Raw genomic sequence first — 19,761 nt, forward strand, 5'->3', positions numbered from 1 at the left:
AAGCATTTATAAATTTTCAAAGTATGGAAACTAATCTTTGGTTTTTGGCTTGGACACATTTCTTAAATGAACTGCATATACTAAAACTTTGTGGCTAGAATTTTCAATGTAACAGTACATATAATGGTAGCCATTTATGCATGAGTGCGAAGTAAGTTACAATATGAGCCTTGGTGAGGGTTGTAACTCCGCAAGATTGCATTAATGGCCATTATAGAGAGTTGCATATACCATATTTTTTCTATGGCTAAGAAAATATTGGAATTATTGATTTAAATCAATGATAGAAGAATACATTTTTAACAGAATATTTTTTTTTTTTCAAAAAATGCATTAAACAATAATTTCTGTGGGAATAGGTTAAGTCTCATTTTAATATCGATAGGTGTTAAAAATGTTTCTTCCTTTGAATTCAACATAATTAACAAAAGGATAAACATTATAATACAGAAACTTAGTTACCTATTGATATACTTTAAAATTACCATCTACTAGCTAACAACTGTCTTTTTCTGTTTAGCTTCTGGAACCACCAGGTATTACTTCAGAGGATGAATGAGAAAGATATGTATGAATGTAAATGAAGTATAGTCTTGTACAGTCTCAGGTCAACTATTCCTGAGATGTGTGGTTAATTGAAGCCCAGCCACCAAAGAATACCGGTATCCATGATCTAGTATTCAAATCTGTATGAAAGTAACTAACTGCCTTTACTAGGTTTTGAACCTTAGAACTCTTGACTTCAAAATCAGCTGATTTGTGATGATGAGCTTGCTAACTACTAAATCGATTTAAAATCAAAGTAAGAAAAACAGCTAATACATAAAAAAATACCCTCTTCTGATTGGTCAGTATTTGAAAAGAGTAGTCTTTGATTGGTTGAACACTGGTATTATAATGAAAATCTGTTTCATAATGTCCCTCATTATAACTGGTTCCAGCCATGTAATTCATACATTATAATACCATTGTAGAAAAAATAAGTTATATAGTATTATGTTGAGTACTGTTATTATTATATATTCTGTATTCTGTTGTACAGATAATATATTACAAATTTTTATACCATTTTCAAACACAGAAAGCTGTTTATTTTATCCTTTGTAAAACTTATATGGATGCTAAATTTAATGAAAAATTCAACGTTCCTTTTTCTGTATGCTGTAACTATAACATTTTTAGGTGATCTAATGTGAATCACAAGTCAATCTAAAAATAAAAACCATTCTCAAGAATAAGTAGCATTTCATTCCAGCTTACAAATAAAGTAAAGGTATTACAAATAAAGTGGTTTCTCCTTGGTTTTGTTGAGCAGTGGTACTATTCTATATCAGCCTGCTTAGCCCACAGAAATGCAGGGAATATTTAGCCCTTAAGTAACATCTTTAGTCTGTTTATCTCAGGAACTGGCCATTTTGTGAACACCATTATTCTTAGAGAAACCATTTTGATTGGTGCCTCATGCCTTTTATAACATATGCTTTAAATTTATTGCTGCCATAAAAATACTGGTGTATACTCGTATTATAGTATAAAACAACAAATAAATGTATATGTTTCTATTTTTTTAACAATAGATTATTTATACTGTCAGTACTCTGTAGGGTAAAGTAATGGGAAAAGTGCACAATAACATTTCAACACTTGAAAATTCTGTATAATTATGGGTACAGTTAGTAAGCTTATTTTACTAAGAAGTTGGAATATTGATTCACTTTAGATTGACGAAAGAAATAATTCATAGAGCTAAGGATTAAAATAGTCACAATCACCATTTCCACAATTCTGAATGTACACGACAAAGCAGGTAAATTTGAATCGGTTAGTAGTAATTTTTTAGACATTGGAAATAAGTTGTTCAGTAAATATAAAACTCTATACAGATAACATAACTGATACATCTCAACATAAAATTTTAGCCTCCACAATTTTCATTATTTTTTTAGATTAATCATAAAGAACAGGAAATTTGAACTCTTTTGAATTCAAATATTTCTTTTTGAATACCATCTGTATCACAGTATTTTGAAAAATAACTGTGCTTTACAACAGAAATGTTATATCATCCTCAAAAGATGGAGAATATTGCTTAGGCAGAGAAGTTCTGCCATTTGAGTAGAGTGGGATAATATAAAAGTTCTTTTTTGTTCCAGTTACATCATGAGTTTATTAATGTTATGAATGGATTTAATAATACAATGAATGAAGAATTAAGGAAACGGCAGAAGAATAAAGCGCCTGTTTTCATGAAACTCGCTAATGTTCAAGTACCTGATTTTGTTGACTGGAGAAATGATGGTGCTGTTACACCAATTAAAAATCAAGGTCCTTGTGGTTCTTGTTGGGCCTTCAGTGCTGTAAGTTTATGTAATGATTAATTTCAGTTTCTTTTGTTGGCAATTCATTGAATATTCTCGTTGTAGTATTCTTGTAAGAAATCTTATTAGTAACATTAAAAGATGTGTTTGTTTTATTAAAAGGCAGGCTAAACCAAATTTAACTGCTTGTAATTTCAGTTTGATTGATTATAATTTGTAATGTAACAGATGAATCATTGGTTATAATGGGTATTCATCTTCACAGATGAACTTTACAAAAGTTAAAAGATGACCAAGCATTAACCTAGTTACATTGACACTTAATGCACCAATGATTCTGAAATATGTGCTGTTATTTGCCTCTGCCCTGCATCACTTCAGAAATATATTTTAATCCTTAAATCCACAGTTTTGCGGATATGCAAAGACAATTTGTTCTTCATTTTTTTTTGTGTAAATTACAATATATAAGAACGCCTTATTTCTACTTTGCACTTCTGAAAATGTGTGAATGTGATATAATAATGATTAACATCACCATTAGAGGCCTCTGTATTATAGAAACACATGGTTTTTCTTAACTTATAAAGTAGCTGCCATGAAACAGGGAGCATGGATGATTAGCCTACACGTCACTGCTGTATTACAATGTTCTCTGATAAATTGGTATACCATAATTGATCATCTCTTAGTAGCATAAACATGATGTGTGATACATTGGGTAGTAATTGTCACCACTCCAAGCTCATTGTTACTTGGCGGCGACTGTACATATGTAGACTTGTAGCTTCTCATAGCTTGTACATACATGTGGTTACTGTCCATACATAGTAAAAGTAAGCCTTGTCTCATGAAAACATGCATTAATCCAAAACATAGCACAACATAACAGTGTGATAATTCTAATTTAATTTAATATAGTGCAGTCCATCTGAGAAAAACATTTTTCTAGCTATAACATAAAAACATAAAAATGAACTAAAAATAACTTGTAATACAAAAATTATAAAATTGTGATAAAATGATATTTTTACTTAAAAAATAAAAATTTTAAGAAAGTATGTTACTGTTATATTAAAATTTCATCAAGTAAAATAGAAAAGAATATCTGTTACCTCAATGCATTTCTTCAATACCTTATAAGCTGCTGTCATAATTTCCCAAACTTATCACATTACATTCAATTATATTTTCACCCAGCCTGTCCGCTTCCCTTGCTTTTTTTCTTCCTTAATTGTATGTTAATTACAATTTTTCCAAGCATTTGTATCTGTTCTATAAACACATATCAATAATTTTTTTACATTACTTAACTTAAATGCTGTGTTATTACCTAACATAGCCTTTGACTTTTGCCCATACCAATTCTGTCAGTTTGAAATAACAACGCTATATAGAGGAAGACACAACACGACACAATTTTTTGATTTTGCGATTTCATCTACTTGATAATGAATATATTTTTGTTTAACCAATTTTATTAATTTTAAAATTTCTACTTTTAACATGTATTCGGTGTACGCGATTTTCTTCGATTTTAACCATTTGGCAAGGTTCATTTTCAGGTCGAAGCGTTTGGAAATTTTTCAGTTCTCAGGCAATGGAACGGTGTATTATTCCTATGACGGATCCCTCAGAAACAATTTTGACAATCTTTTTAAGCAACTGCGTAAAATTCTAATTCATTTTAAATTTCTAACAAATTTTCATTTCGTACGTGCGTTATTATTAATCTTTGGCCTTTTCCAGTCGGGGTTTTCACCCCAGTTGACGAACCTTTCATAAAAGCTCTCTTGCGCAATTTTTTTTCTTTATACACCCATACCTTTTCCTGTACATGTCCTGCGTTAACCCAAGTTTCATCTAGATAATAAATTGCCTTACCTTCTTCACGAAATCGCTAAATTCTCTTAAATATTCCTTACGTCATGAAATAATATCTTCGCGTTCAATCAATAAAGAATTATTTTTTCTGAACATGAAATGAAAATTCATTAATTTTAAGGTTCATGATATAAGGTTCATCTAGAAAAATTTGGGCAGTTCAGAATCTGTATTCATGGTATTACATAATTTGTTTAAGTTAGGAAGCTCGTTATTGAAATAAAACGAATGAACTTTTTTCTGACAGCTGTTTTAGTAAAGTAGTCCAAATTTTCAATCGTTTCCACGCGCTTTCGAGTCTTTTAGAGCTAACATGTTTACCATCAATTTTGTCTTTGTAATATTAAAAATTCTTCTTTCGCTAAGGTCTGTTGCACTACTTGCTTTCCGAGCAATTTCTCTGATTGCAGTTTCAAGGTTTCAAGGTATATATAGTTTTATATATACAGTACTTTCGATGAAAATAAAAGTTTGCTTGCACGAGGCAAACAGTCGCTGTGAACGGCGGTGAAATACTCATTCAGAAACCGAGCATTTCGCAGTACAGTTTGTTAACTATTTTCATAAACAGCAAAAATTCTTTCCGCAATTAAAAACTATTATCATTTTGTTTAGTTTCAGACAATAATTTCTTTAAAAATATTAAGCATAATAATTACTAAATATTTTTTACTGTATACGTAAAAAAAACGAATAGTTTATACCCTACAAATTACATAATAATTTATTAATAGCTTAGTCATTTTATAGTATTCACAGGATAGCTAATTAATTTTTGTATCGCATTGTTGACTAATATTCAATACCAATGTTTACTTTTTGTTTTCAATATACTGATTATATAGTCGTTACACCTTATGTAATGTGTAGCGTGTTAATGTTTTGTGTGTATTAATGAATTCATATATTTTTTACGTTTTTTGTTGTGATTTATTTTTTTTTACAATGGCAGAATTAAAATTAATAAGAATAAAAATGTGTATGTATAATAATAGTTAAATGTATACGATTTTATTAAGAAAGAAGCTATAAAGTTAAGAAAATTAGAAGATGACAAACATTTAATATGCATTCAAAAATGTGAAGAAAGAACCGCTGCAACTTGTGGGATTTTAAGATTACATGTTCCAAAACTTCAAAAAGAAAAGCTGTTCATCTTAAATCTAAGCCGCAATCGTGCTCATTCAGCACACCAAAAAGTGCAAACGTTCAAAACCAGTTAGTGGATTAGACAGTTTTTTTTATCAAGGCGTTGTAAGAAGAACAGTTAACAAGTTTCACGTAAAACACAATGAACTGCCTACGTTAAATAAATTACTTCAAAAGAGTATTCAATTTAAAGGTTTTAGAACTACATTAGCAACAATCTTGAAAGAGTTAGAGTGTAAATGTTGTAAAACTGATATTAATAGGAAATTTTTGATTGAGAAAGAAGATATCTGATGGAAGAGGATATAATATTTAAAAAATGATCGATTGCAGAAAATAAAATTTCTCATTTGTTTATTTGGACGAATCGTATGTTTTAATGTCCCATTCGACGACAAAATCGTGGTCGGATGACAGTAGTGCAGGAATAAAAGTGCCGATCAATAAAGGCGATTTGTTTGTTAATCATAACTCACGCAGGATTAGAAATGGGGTTCATTCCGAACGCAATGTTAACTTGGAAAACGAGTTCAAAAAGCGGTGACTTTTTGAACTCACGACATCCCAACCCGCACCCGCCTAGTGACGTTCCGGTCGCCCCCCCCTATCATCAACCGCTCCTAGCGCAGTTGTGACTAACAGGACAGCGTCAACAATAATTTTTTTGAAGTGAACATCTGAAAAATTAATTTCTGGTCTTCCCTCTCATTGTTATCGATAATGCGCCATATCACAATTCACTCTAGAGAAACCTCCAAATTCAAATCGTAGGAAAAATGGCATGTTTAATTTATTAAAATAGAACAATTTTCCATTTAATAAAGCATTGCTAAAATAACAGCCGTATGACATAATTAAATCAGATAGAAATTCAAAAATTGAATATCATTTTGATGAACTATTAAAAAAAGATGGGCATCAGGTTCTACGACTTCCATCTTACTATCTCTATTTAAATCTAATCGAGATGGTTTGGTTGGCTCCGAAAAGATATGTTGGTAGTAATAACACATTTTTAATGTCAGATATTAGAAAAGTAGCTGAGGATAAAAAGAATGAAATGAATAAGGAAGATTGGAAACCACATTATAATACTAATTATGTAGTAATGGATTACAACTAATAAAACACAAAAACGATAATAATTTAAATGTGCATAGATAAAAGTACAATTATTATTGTTTTTCTATTAGATGGGTGTAAATGTTTTCAGGTTTGGTAGTAATGCAGTCTCAAAATTCTGCAACGCAAGCTTTTATTTTCATTGTACACACTATATATTATTTTTTTTCTAAGAGATAATTAAGAGTTTTCCCGGTTTATGTTTCACAACAGAATCACTCACTGTTCAATCTGATTGGAACAAACTGTCAGAGTAGATTAAAATTAATGAAAATAACACGAGTAAAGCTGTTATAATATGTGGACTATAAAATTGTGTCTTACCGTACAAAGTAACACTAACATAAACTAAAATACCTTCTTTCACTGAACTAAATATAGTGTGAAGTATGTTATGGTTATTAAACCATCAGTAACAAAAACTCAATAAATTCTTTAATTGCTTATCATCGGCATTCCACGGTGTCAGACAAGTTATATCTTACAGTATGTATAAGTAATAATCTCCCTTGCACTTAAGAGTAATAGAATGACACAGCCTGAACTATTGAGATTAGTGAAATATTTCATAAGCTGTAACACAAAGTTACAAAGTTTTTCTGAACCCACGTTTATAAAGAGTTTTTCTTAATTTAGCTTTAGAATCACCTCCAAAATAATGAATTATCTATCCTTCTGAAACTTCTATACATATGTATACAGATAGATTTTTTGAAAGTATCTTAAAGATAGATTTACATTAAATTTATAAATAATGTTAGACAGTTTTTATATGATAAATGCAGATGTTATGACACTTTGGTTTTAAGAGTTGTCTTAATGATGTCATATGATTGTTAGATTCTGTTAATGCTTTCCTTACAAGAATTAATTTCAGTTTTTCCCTCTATACAGTTTATAATATGATGTAAAATATTATTTTTCAATAATACTTTAATTTCCTCATTCAACAATTTATTTCCTCATTAAAAAGTTATAACAAGAAATATCAATTACAAATTATTTTACTGTAATTTCTTCATTTTCTTATTTGTAGGGTTGAAGGTTTTGAGTTGCAATGTACCTAGGTTTGGCTCTTGTTTCTGTAATTTTGGATTAACAGCAATCTGTTTTTGTAATTGCACCACAAGCAGATCATATTTCCTATCAATCATGAAAAAGATAATGATTCTTTTCACACAATTTTTAATTAGTAACATTATACTTCTTAAATTATTTATACTATAAATTTATAAATGTTAAAAATATAACTTTTAATTATTTAAGTAATGCATAAACATGTCAGTTTAAGAAAATCACTTGGTCTCAGTGAGCAGACATGTTATCATTTATTAGACAAAATATCACTACAGTATTTAAGTAAAACATTACATCCTGTACAAGTTAAAAAACTGCCCTGGTCTATGCTGATAAGAAATTTGTCTTTTCTCATCATTTTGCAAGTTCCGTTTACAGTGGTGTCAATGTATCTCAAATATATGGATGAAAATCAAACAGGCAACACATTTTTGGCTGCTATGTAGTTCACCAGAACAGAAGTTCTACCAGTGTTAGGTTCAATATCGTGTGATATAACACACAACTTGCTTAATATATTATCTCTGGTATTAACTTTCTGATTCAAACTGAGGCAATGTTGTTTATACCTATAATATAGATCCTATCTAGCACAGTACCAAGGTGTGAGTTTGTCTAACACAATTTTGCTGTGGTTGTATTTAAGGAGTGTTCCTTGTCACAATATTTCCTGCTGTCAACTTGCTGATGCGCTGTACAAATGATTAATACAGACTTGACTTTTTACCAGATTTGGGCAAAGTTGGTTTTTATCATAGTATGCAGTTTGAAACTGAAGAGCTTTTTCTAATAATGTTTTTCTATAATGTTTCCTCAACACTTTCAAAATCATCATACTGAGCAACAAGAGCTAAGTCATCAGCAGAAACAAAAGTCTTTGTTCTGACAGGGTGTGACTTTTCATGTGTTAATCAGAGTTGGTGTAAATAGAGTTTCTTAGATTTCCAACAGTTTTATTTCCCTGGATGTCCACAAAAAATTTACACTGTTTAATCTGAATGATAAAATTAGTCAGTTTCAGTCTTAACAAAGTTTTTTCAACTAGATGATGTTTCTAATCAACATATATGCCACATATATTAAATCTATAAACATTACCAGATTAAAAAAAAAAAAAAATTATACCCATTTTCAATATATTGTGTAAAATTCAAAAGTTATTTTTCCACACATGAACTACCAGGTCTAAAGCTATCCCCTGGTTCTGGAATAGATTATTGTCTTCAAATGAACAAATTCTATTCAAAACATGTGCTCCTCTAACTTGTACAACCAGTAACGTAATTTGGAATTTTATCCACTGTTTACATCTTTGGCTAAAGTAAAGCTACTTATTCCTTATTTTAGAAAATTAATTCTGTAACTGGCAGTAATTGAACAATGAAAATATCCATTTCTTTGTCTTCCTTACAAATATTTTAATTTGTTCAGTTTATATATTATCACAGCCTTTTTTTCTTTAAGCTGTTCTATGGCTGTTTCATGTTTTGCAGTAGATAAAGAAGAATTTTTCCTGTTTGTTGTTTATTTCATGGACAATTTTATTTTTATTACTTTTTACTTTGCTTCTAACATTATTTTATAATCTGTGAGGTACCTGTTTGGTTGTTGAATTGAAATAGGTTTCTGCTTTTCTTGGGTTACCACCAAATTGTTTCAGCAACCTCTTATGAGTAGACTTATACTACTTTATGATGTATTAATCTACAACATCATAGTAGATCATTTTCCCTTCCACATTTTTTAATTAATCTCTCCATCAATACTATGAAGCGTATTAAATTTTCATCTCGAAGAGGATAACAATTCATGTTATAAGAGGAAGTCTCATCTCTAAAGGGATATGTAGTTCATTTAGTTTGCAATTTTCAGATCTGGATTACAATGTTCTGAAGTTTCTGTGTGTATTTGTCAGCAGAATACTTCTTTATCAGTTCAAAAATCTATTATAGTTCATTTTCAGGCATTGACTGGGTTTTTGTTCTCATTCCATCTAGTTCTTAGGCAAATTATCTCAGTTTATTTTTAAATTAATAAAAGGGTAATATGATTAAATTAGTTTAGAAAGTTATACATGATATGACTTATAAATCCTTATTAATTTCAAATAAAATTTTGTGCTCATAGATGTTTTTAATTTAAAAGAAACAGAATAATTATACCCTTTGGGAGATGTATTTTACACTGTTAAAAATGGGAGACTAATTCTTTTAAAACATGTGGAGGAGATTACTTTAAGTTGAAATTATATTCAAGTTACATATAATTTTTTTTTTAGTTAATCAGGCAAAAATATTGGAATAAAAAAGATCACTTCAACAATTCTAAAAAAATGACTGCTGCTCTTTTAACAGCTACCTTCACTAACATTATTTCGTGTTTCATTACATTACAGTAATATCATAAAAAATAAATATTTTTATTTTAATATTTTTAGAATAAAAATATTAAATGTGAATGAAGAAGTTTAATTTTGTTTTCATTAAGACTATTAAAGCTTTAAAAGAAATTTAATTGTTGAGAAAAGTATGTTTTGTTTGTATAATAGTACAGTTATGAAGATCTAACTGATTTATGTACAATCTAATTAAATAAGGTTTTAGAAAAAAAAGCATATCTAGAGATCTTTTTTCATTGTAAATTTAAAAAAACTTAATTTACTACTATATCTAGTTTTCAGATTTCCTAATACAAAATAACTGAATAATAATTTGACAAAATTAAGTTTATTTACAAAATGCATATTGTTCAAAATTAATTCTCTCATTTTGAAAAGATAGCTTCTGTTTCTTTTGCCATACTAACTGAACTAATTTCAAGATATATGTTGTTATGAAGTGAATACTACTTACTATTTGCAATCAAAAATTATTTATTTTATTATTGTTTCAACTAGATTAATAATATTTTTAAAGTAGTCAAAAAGAAGGTAATTAAGGGGAGTTGAAACTGAAGAGCATTGTGGCAAATTTACTGACGAGTCCCTGATCTACTATCATCAAATTTTTCATTCAACAGGCTGTTGAATGTAGGTAAAGGCTTTACCTACAGATTGGTGCATGAAGTGATCCAACATTTATTTTGACAATAATTGTTTAGGTTAATAATTATTAATGTGTTTTATGTTGGCATTAGTGACAGGAGTTCATGAATATTAGTTTCTTAGTTTCTTCTCTTTCCAAGTGCGCTGTTTGTGTATTGTTCCAAGACAGCTAACAAAGGAAGACTGACCATTGAACTGCGCATAAAGACTGTGTTGTTTTTTAATGAAACGAAAAGTGTGGTGCTTACATGATAGTTTCATCCCCTTTATCTAACTTGTTGGTTGCTCTCATTTAAAACAATACTAGAATTTACATAAAACTTAATAGCAATGGTTCAGTACTTGAGAGTAAGTGCGAATGGCCTGCCAGTGTTTATTCTCCACAAAATGTCAAAGCTGTCAGAGTAGCGTTGCTGAGGAGCCAGGGCAAATCAACGAGAAAAGCAGCAGCACAACTTGGGATTTCTAGGCGATCTGTGCAGCAAATTTTAAAAACTGATTTGCATTTGTATCCATACAAAATAACAGTGCTGACAACAAACATTAAAGAATGGCATTTGCTGAATAGGTTGTGAACCAAGATGTACTGTTGAGCAATGTTTGGTTTTTAGATGAGACATATGTTCACCACTAATGTTGTTTTAGACTTTCTACATGAAACTTTTTTAACACAAATGTCATTTCATAGCGATTTCCTAATTGTTTTGTATGTGGACAAAACTGGCCACCGAACAGTTCTGATTTGAATCCGTATGATTATTTTCTTTGGGGATTTCTAAAGGAAAAGATTTTCCCTAAATATCCTTGTACAGAGATGAGACTGCAAATGGTGATCATTGAAGCGTGCAACGAGATAACCCAGGATATGTGTTGTCAAGTTATTAACAACATAAGAGTTCATGTAGAAGAAGTTGCTAGATGTGATGGTGGTCATATTGAACATGTAATAAGCAGAACATAATCTCCAGGTAGTAAATACATTGTATTTTACTTTTCTGTATTGCGATTCAAATAAATATTTTTTAACAAAACCAATTGTTGGATCGTTTTGTGCCCCACCTACAGAAAGTAATATGAGCAGATTTTTTTTTTTTTTTTAATTTTCTTCAACAAAAAATTAAATTTAAATTAACATTTGCATTAGTTAATTACTCTAGAACTGCCACATCAGCAAACCAAGACCTTAAATGTCTCTCTTGAGAGATTTTATTCAATAAAAACATGAGAACAATTTCCCAGATAGTACACTAAACATTAAACTTTTCAATATATTTGTTATAATTTTCAAATATTTCTCAAGGATTATCATAACTAATGAAATGTCCAATTTTGATTTGCCTACATTTCATAAAAGTAAACTTTGTCAAAAGATGTTAATTTTTTACCAGAGTTCTGATCTTCCACAAACTGCCTCTAGATTTAACTACTAAATATTACTTTGTTTTATGGATCTCATGCGTCATGCTTCTACACAAATTTGAAGTGATGATTTTTGATTTCTCCTTCAATAATGTATTGCAAACAAGATAACTTATGATGTATTTCCATGCCTTCAGCATCTACTACTTTTATCCTCTGATCAGATTTATTTTTACAGATTTATATGACTGACTGAGATCTATTTATATGATTTTTATAAAACTACTCTGTGAATTGTAATATTTAAAGTGCTTAGATTAGAACTATTAGAGAGAGAGAGAGAGAGAGAGAGAGAGATTTTCTAAATAAAGTTTTGATTCAAGACAATAAAATAACACAGATAAAGTTAACTAATGAAATAACAAGGAATGTTTAATTCAGATATAGTTTCCATTTAAAATGTGTTATTCCGTTCATCCCTAACAGAGTCTAATGCCTTCCTCCATTTTTAACAGAGTAAAATATATGTCAATCATAATTTTTTTTGTTATACTGAAATTTTAAAAAAAAAACTACAACCATAAAATTCTATTTGTAATTATTAAAGACTTAGCACGTAATATATAAATACATACAACAAAAAATTATTGTAATAATTATATTGTCACTTTTTGTTATAAAAAACTCATTGTATACACTTCTACTAAATAATGTAGTTTAGATTTGTAGCTATGAAAATAGAACTTTCATCATATTATTTAGAAAATTATTGAATTGAAAATTTAATTAAATTTAAACAATAATTTAACTGTTTGTTTTCAGACTGGTTCGGTTGAAGGGCAGCACTTTCGCCAAACTCAGAATTTGGTATCATTGAGTGAACAGAATCTCATAGATTGTTCTCGTGGATATGGTAACGATGGTTGTGAAGGTGGTGTTATAGATGCTGCTTTTCAATACATTGTTGACAACAATGGAATTGATACCGAGGAATCATATCCTTATGAAGCCAGGGTATGCCTGCTGTACAGATAAGCTAAAAATCTATAAAAAAAAATCCTGTGTAAAATTTTAAGATGATGTGTTAATAATATTGTAGTATATACAAAGATAAAACATGTAGATAGAGGGATAATAGTTTCATTGGTATTAATGTAGCAAAGGCAGGATAAACTGACTTTTCTTTTTTAATCTTTCATTGTTATAATTAAAACTTATTGATGTTGACTGATTCAAAAGCTTATTTCCTTTTCTCACTGTTTCAAAGATGTTGGGACTCAAACTAAGAGTATCACTTAAAAGTTTTGAGGTCATACATCTCTGTGCCAGTGTAATTCTTGCTGACATATGTGCAACATGTACATTAAAATATTTCTTGTAAATGTTAATTTGAAAAATTATACTTAGTTCTTCATAATTTTTAGTAAATTTATATTTATAATTTTATTTTTTTAATATTCTTTAATAAATTACAATCTCATTTGAATAACTAATACACGGTAAATGTTATGTAAGATAAGTAGCTCCCTCACAGCTTCTCCCGCACTATATGGTTACTTGTGTTTCCCGTTATGGTAAATTTTTCTTATTTTATGTTTTTAGTCAAATTACCTGAGGCAGGTCCAGCTAGTCGCATATACAGCAACTGTGGCAGTGGCTGTATTGGTTGAGCCGCCACACCAAATACCATCACATCTGTTAAATAAATCGGAATTCAAAAAAACCTGAAAATGAGTTTAGATATTTATCTGAAGGGTATTTGCAAACCCAAATCTACTGAATTTCTCATTTAGTATAGTCAGGATTGAGAAAATTTGTAATCATTGTTCAAAATTTCTTTTATCTTTCTTCATCCGCTTTCAAAATGAAATTTCAAAATCTAGAAAATGGTTTATTCATATAAAAATTACACTCACTAAAGATCAGGTTGATATCTTCAGTTGTCACTGAGAAATTAAAAAAATGGCCAGGTTTCAAAAATTCATTTTAACCCTTTATACTCGGAATTTAAAAAATCTAGAAAATGGTTTTTAGATATTCATATGAAGATTACATTCACCAAAAAACAAACTAATATCTTCATCTCTTACTGAGAAATTAAAAATATAGTAAATTTGATTGTTACTACATTTCAACACTTTATACTTGGAATTTCAAAGAATCCTTTCTTAGTATACACTTACACCGTAAGAAGAATATGTATACAAATTTTCATCTATTTATCTTCAGTAAAGCTTGTTTGTAGTTTTGCTTGGCGTTGATTATAAATCACTCACAATATGTTGTTGTCTTCAATTTCAATAAGACCTCTATTGAAAAATATCTTGGGAGCAGCTCGCCATAAGAAAGGAGGATGACAATTTAGTGGTTTGCCACCAGTCCAAATGGGAATTGCATCACTGTAACAGATTATTTATTATTTGCACATTTTAATAAATAATTTTTCATTTTAATATAGTCTATAACACTCTAGAATACATAATGAAGCTATTGTTTAATTTGGTCGCAATTAGTTTAACAGTTCTTGAAATTTTTACTATTATACAAACAAAGGTTTCCTCTTTATATAATAGAGAGATTAATGTCTCAACATTAATTTAAGTGTAGATTGATAAAGTTGTAGTGAAAATACATTCTCCTTAAAAATAATTTTATAAATATTCTAACTCATTTTGTATCATTTCCATATAGACACATCGAAGAATACTTCTAATTTGCCATAGATATTTAAAAATACATTTAAAATTCATTTTTTGAAACTTGATTATAGCTGTATCAATCCCTTTCATAAATCAAACTGTTCACAATAAAACAGGAAATCTTTCCTGTTTCATTCTGGAATAAAGTAAGAGTAGAAAAAAATTATTTATTCTGAAAAAAAAAGTTTTTTTCACTGGCCAAAATTCTAGAGTAAAACTATCTTTACTGTTGCAACACACTACAGAAATTTTATCTGTAGTATTTTGACAAATACATATTGAAAAGCTTCTGCAACAGTTAGATGGCCCAGAATTTTATGAATTCAAATTGAAAGTACAATTGCATGGTTTATTGTTTGAAAAAATGCTAAATCCTCTGAATGATAAAATTGTGTTTAGAAAATTTCACAGTATACACCGAAAAGCTCTTACAACTTGGGAACAATAGTATTTATTTATCCATGTTGTCCAACTTCCAAGTTCTGTATAAAATTATACTAAATAAATCAAACAATACTTCAAGCTCAATCTAATCAAATTTTTCAGACCTACCTTTGTCACTCTATTCACTTGGGTGCAATATACATAAATGTATAATTGCTTATTTATTTTAATAATGGTTTAATTTTTATAATTTTTTACTGTTAATTTTGTTTTTCTATCTATGAAAGTTTTTATTCCAGTTTCGATTTATTTTTTTATTATGGCTAAAAAGTCCCTTTTTAACTCCTTGTTTCTATTTGTAAATGTAGCAAAAAACTATTATGTTTTCTTTTATATCTTTTAGGCTTTTCTCTAAACTTCAGTTAACTTTTTCTTAATTCTCTAGTATATGCATTTTGGTGCTCTTTTTTGTGAAAATAACCTATCTTTCTTTTTTTTAATATTTCACTTATTTCACAACAATTTTACTTCTCATCAAACTATTACCATATCAATTAAAAGTACTGCTTTTGTGTAAATCAGCACAATAAATTTGGTGTATAGACTTATGATTCCATTGCCATTTTACAAAAAACGACTGACTCATTTAAGAAATCAACATGTCAACTTATTTTAGATAAAATAAAATCATTTATTACGTTACACAACATTACAACATTACTTCGAACTAGTCAATTTTGGTCAATTTTAAGGCGTATAAAAATATGTGCTCAAATAATTTCCATTAACTGTTATTTTTTACCCTAATTATATAATATTTTAGTAGTATTGTATTAATTATTATTATAGATTATACCAATCTAAATATATATATGTACTATGTGGGCGGGAAGTCCCTTTACACTGTAATAAACCCAGTTTAGTTAGACTCTATTGCTGCCAATTCAGTGATATCGCTCACTGCTGTAGGTGAGGAAGATAAGGGGATTATCCAACGTGTTCATTCATAGTGGGAAGACCTTAGTCGTAACTGAGTGTGAAACAATGGTGGATTTGAATGTCACTGTCGAAGAACGTTTGTTAGCTGGTGTGTAGGTACAAAAATGTCCAATCACTGGTAAAACATTGGAGAATATTATGATTGATTTCTTTGTGCATTTTGGGAAATTGCCGCTATCACAGCAACCATTACTAACATGGGAGAAGAAGGCTTTTGCAACGGGAAGTGTTCTTGAGATGCCACTCAGTGGGAGACTGAGCACTCGATCTGAGATGTATACTACTATGGAGGGAATGATTTAACGATCACCAATGAAATCAACAAGCAAACGTTCTGCAGAGTTAGGCATTCCAAGATCAGCAATGCGAGACCATATGCAGAAGGACTTGAAAATTAAATGTTTTCGTCTAGCCACAGTTAATGAGTTGAGTGACAATGACCTTGATCGATGTTTTTATGCCTGTCAGTTATTGTTTGAATGCTTTCTGAGAACAAACGATAAAAAGAATATTGTGTTCTCAGACGAGGGTGCAATTTACTGAAGCTCTCATAATCGAAATGCTTTTTTCTGGACGAAAGTCAATCCTCACTTTTTTGAGGAAATCGAACACAATCTGCCTGATGTTATGATTCAGGCTGGGATGACAACTGAACATCTCCATGGTCCTTATTTTGGTGGTGCAGTTAATCAACACAGTTATCTGAGACTGTTCAACGAGTGGTTGCTTCCAGAATTAACAACATAAGGAATTGTTAACTTCAATACGTTTCAGTAAGAAGATGCTGCAACTCATTTTTCTTTGAATGTCTGCAGACGCCTCAATGAAATTTTTCTAAAATACTGGATTGGATGTGAGTTGGAAAAGTTACCAGCTCCACTGCCTTGGCCAGCAAGAAGCCCTGACCTAATCACACCTGACAATGCATTTCGGGGTTTTGTAATAGACGAGATGTGAAAACGCAGATATGTCAACAACAAGCATTTCCGAGATGCTTGCATTTGAAATGATTACCCCTGATATGCTATTGCAGATAAACAACTGGACATGGAGATGCATACAGCTATGTTTTGAACATGGTGGGACTCACATAGATGCTTTAGATCTATAGAGGTAAGCTGCACCTAATCTAATATAAGTAATTTCATAACTAGCATAAAGGGATTTTCTGTCCGCTCTGTATATATTTATATATATATTTACACTGGATATTTATTTCCCACAAAAGAGGTACATTAATCTGTTTTTTTATAATGTGTCCAGTCTTTCTAATGACTGTGACACATGTAAGGCAAATGAAGTAAGAAATTAAAAGTGCCTTTAGTTGGAGATACTTTCTTTGAAAGTAATAACACCATTTTACAATCAATTATTTAGATGAACAGAGTGAAAGTGTCACTTGTTGTGCTGAACATCACCTACATTTCAGTTACTTCAATGTTAATATGCCACTAGTATATTTGGCTCAGTAAATAAAGAAACCACTTCATTCCTATTTCTCTCAGGAAGATAGGATGAGATGTTTATTATTCTTGGAATGGTTATGTCATTTTTGGAAGTGGTTTCCTCTTATGACAAATTATTTATAACTGTTATAATTATGGCAGTAAAATACTTATTTATTTACTATAACAAAATGAAGGAATGTACATTTTTACAGTGAAGAACTTTATTGTACTGTCTTACAATAAAGAACTTCATAGTAAGCCATTTATATTTATGACAATAGTATAACGATTTGAAATGTCTTAATAAGGATTTATTATAAACATAGTAAAAGTGTTGTAAATACAATATTTACATTGGTAAATTCATTTATATGAAAAATACTGACAGGTAACTTAGAAAAAGATTTTTTTGAACATACAAAATAAAAATAAAAAATTTAACCTAACTGAACAGCAGAAAAAAATAAATGCAGGATAAATAAAGTGAAAAAATATATCGAAATTTCAATTAAAAATTAATATTAAAAAATTTTGTTAATTTAAAATAAGCATAATTGAAGTTGATGAATTTATAGGCTGACTAAACAGGAATATTTTGTTTAAAACAGTGGAGAAGGGATAAGCTTATCATGTTGGTTATATATAACAGGTTGGTATTTATAACAATACTGATAAAATAATTCAATTTACATGTAAACATTTGACAAAATAACAAAACTTTTTAACATTTTTATTATCGTGACATAGGTATTTTAAAAATTTGGTATCTTTATGAAAGAACAGAAGATCTCTGAAAACTTAATCTTTAACATAGAATTAGAATGTATCATCTGCTAAATGAATTCATTAATTGGATAACATTATGAAATAAAAACAATTGGGATTAATCAACAAAATCATATTATTTTATATAAGTTTACCAAGCCCAAAGAAATTTAGCATATTTTTAGAAACATTTATGTGTTTTTACTTATATATACAGGTGAAATATCAATCATTTTGGAAACTTATTCATTTAGAGTCATCTTATGTTTATTAGCCAATGATTAAGATTTACACAATTTTAAAGACAGGAGGAAGAGTGGTAATTTTTTTGTTCTTTTTAATATAATTTATTTAAAACAATTAACTCTTTAAATGACAAACAAAACTAAATTTATTAATACAGAGTTTTTAAAACTCATGTCACAACAGTTTCAGTTATTCTTATACCCATCTTAAGCGACTTTCAGACTTACTGAAGACTGAAAAACCTATTTTCTTAGTTTTACAAACTCTGTCTGATAAATTTGGTTTTTTATTATTTAAAAATTTAATAGTTTAGATTACAAATATAATGTAAACTAATAACAAATTTGTATGTCTCGGCATTCTATACTGTTTGATAATCAATATTAATTAAATATCTTACTACAGGATGGTCCATGTCGCTTCAACTCGGATACAGTAGGTGCTACTATTACGAGTTATTATAATTTACCACAAGGTGATGAAGAAACACTTAAACAAGTCGTGGCTGCAATAGGTCCTGTGTCTGTTGCTATTGATGCTGGCTTGCAATCTTTTCAATCATATGGATCAGGTACAGATCAGTTTACATTTTTCAACCTCATTGCAATAATATTGTCCACTTTGTACTCATCATGTATTTGAATTTAAAGATATGGCTTTGATGACTTCATAGTAGTGTCAGGAATCCATTATACGTGGCAATATGTTGAAATCTTTTTAAATAAGAATTTTTATTGAATGAGTCAATACGCTAAAGTAGTCATTTCTCTATTGTGTAATGACTGCTTGAGTTAGAAAATAATCTATTTTTATAAAAATAGTAGTACCTGCTGTAATCTCTCACTCAAATTTACAGTACATTTGATTCATGAGCCCTTCAGTTGTACTGTGTGATATTTTTTATCACATGTATTTTATTTATAATAAAATGATGATTCACACACTTATATTTTTATTACAGTCAGGATTTTGGTTGTTGTAATCACACTTTTCCTTTCTGATGAAAAAATATATCTGTAGGCTAAATTTGAAGTCTATTGTGTCACCAAATTTTATGCTTTAAATGAAAACATGTGATAAAATGTAAAATCAACTAGTGGAATGTGTGGGAAAACACATTTAACATAAATCATTGCTAACTATATTTAGTTTTGACCACATCTGGTTTATTAATGTATTCAATCAATCAGTTATACCTCAGTTTCTATGAAAATATTTTTGTGCTGATTTGTTTACAATATCATGAAATTTACATCGTATTGGACTGT

At 29.4% G+C, this 19,761-nt stretch overlaps 1 protein-coding gene across 3 annotated transcripts in view; it reads left to right on the top strand.

The window, feature by feature from the left end:
• LOC142327449 (cathepsin L-like peptidase) overlaps nucleotides 1–19,761 on the top strand; it is a 35,307-nt gene that overhangs the window by 10,956 nt on the left and 4,590 nt on the right. For all 3 annotated transcript variants that reach the window (XM_075370538.1, XM_075370537.1, XM_075370539.1), the window contains 3 exons: nucleotides 2,154–2,357; nucleotides 12,775–12,966; nucleotides 18,899–19,064. In XM_075370538.1, coding sequence (XP_075226653.1) covers nucleotides 2,154–2,357; nucleotides 12,775–12,966; nucleotides 18,899–19,064 — 562 coding nt within the window. The remainder of the gene's footprint in view (nucleotides 1–2,153; nucleotides 2,358–12,774; nucleotides 12,967–18,898; nucleotides 19,065–19,761) is intronic.

Source organism: Lycorma delicatula, chromosome 7 (genome assembly GCF_047948215.1).
Source record: "Lycorma delicatula isolate Av1 chromosome 7, ASM4794821v1, whole genome shotgun sequence".
In the NCBI taxonomy this organism is placed as follows: domain Eukaryota; kingdom Metazoa; phylum Arthropoda; class Insecta; order Hemiptera; family Fulgoridae; genus Lycorma; species Lycorma delicatula.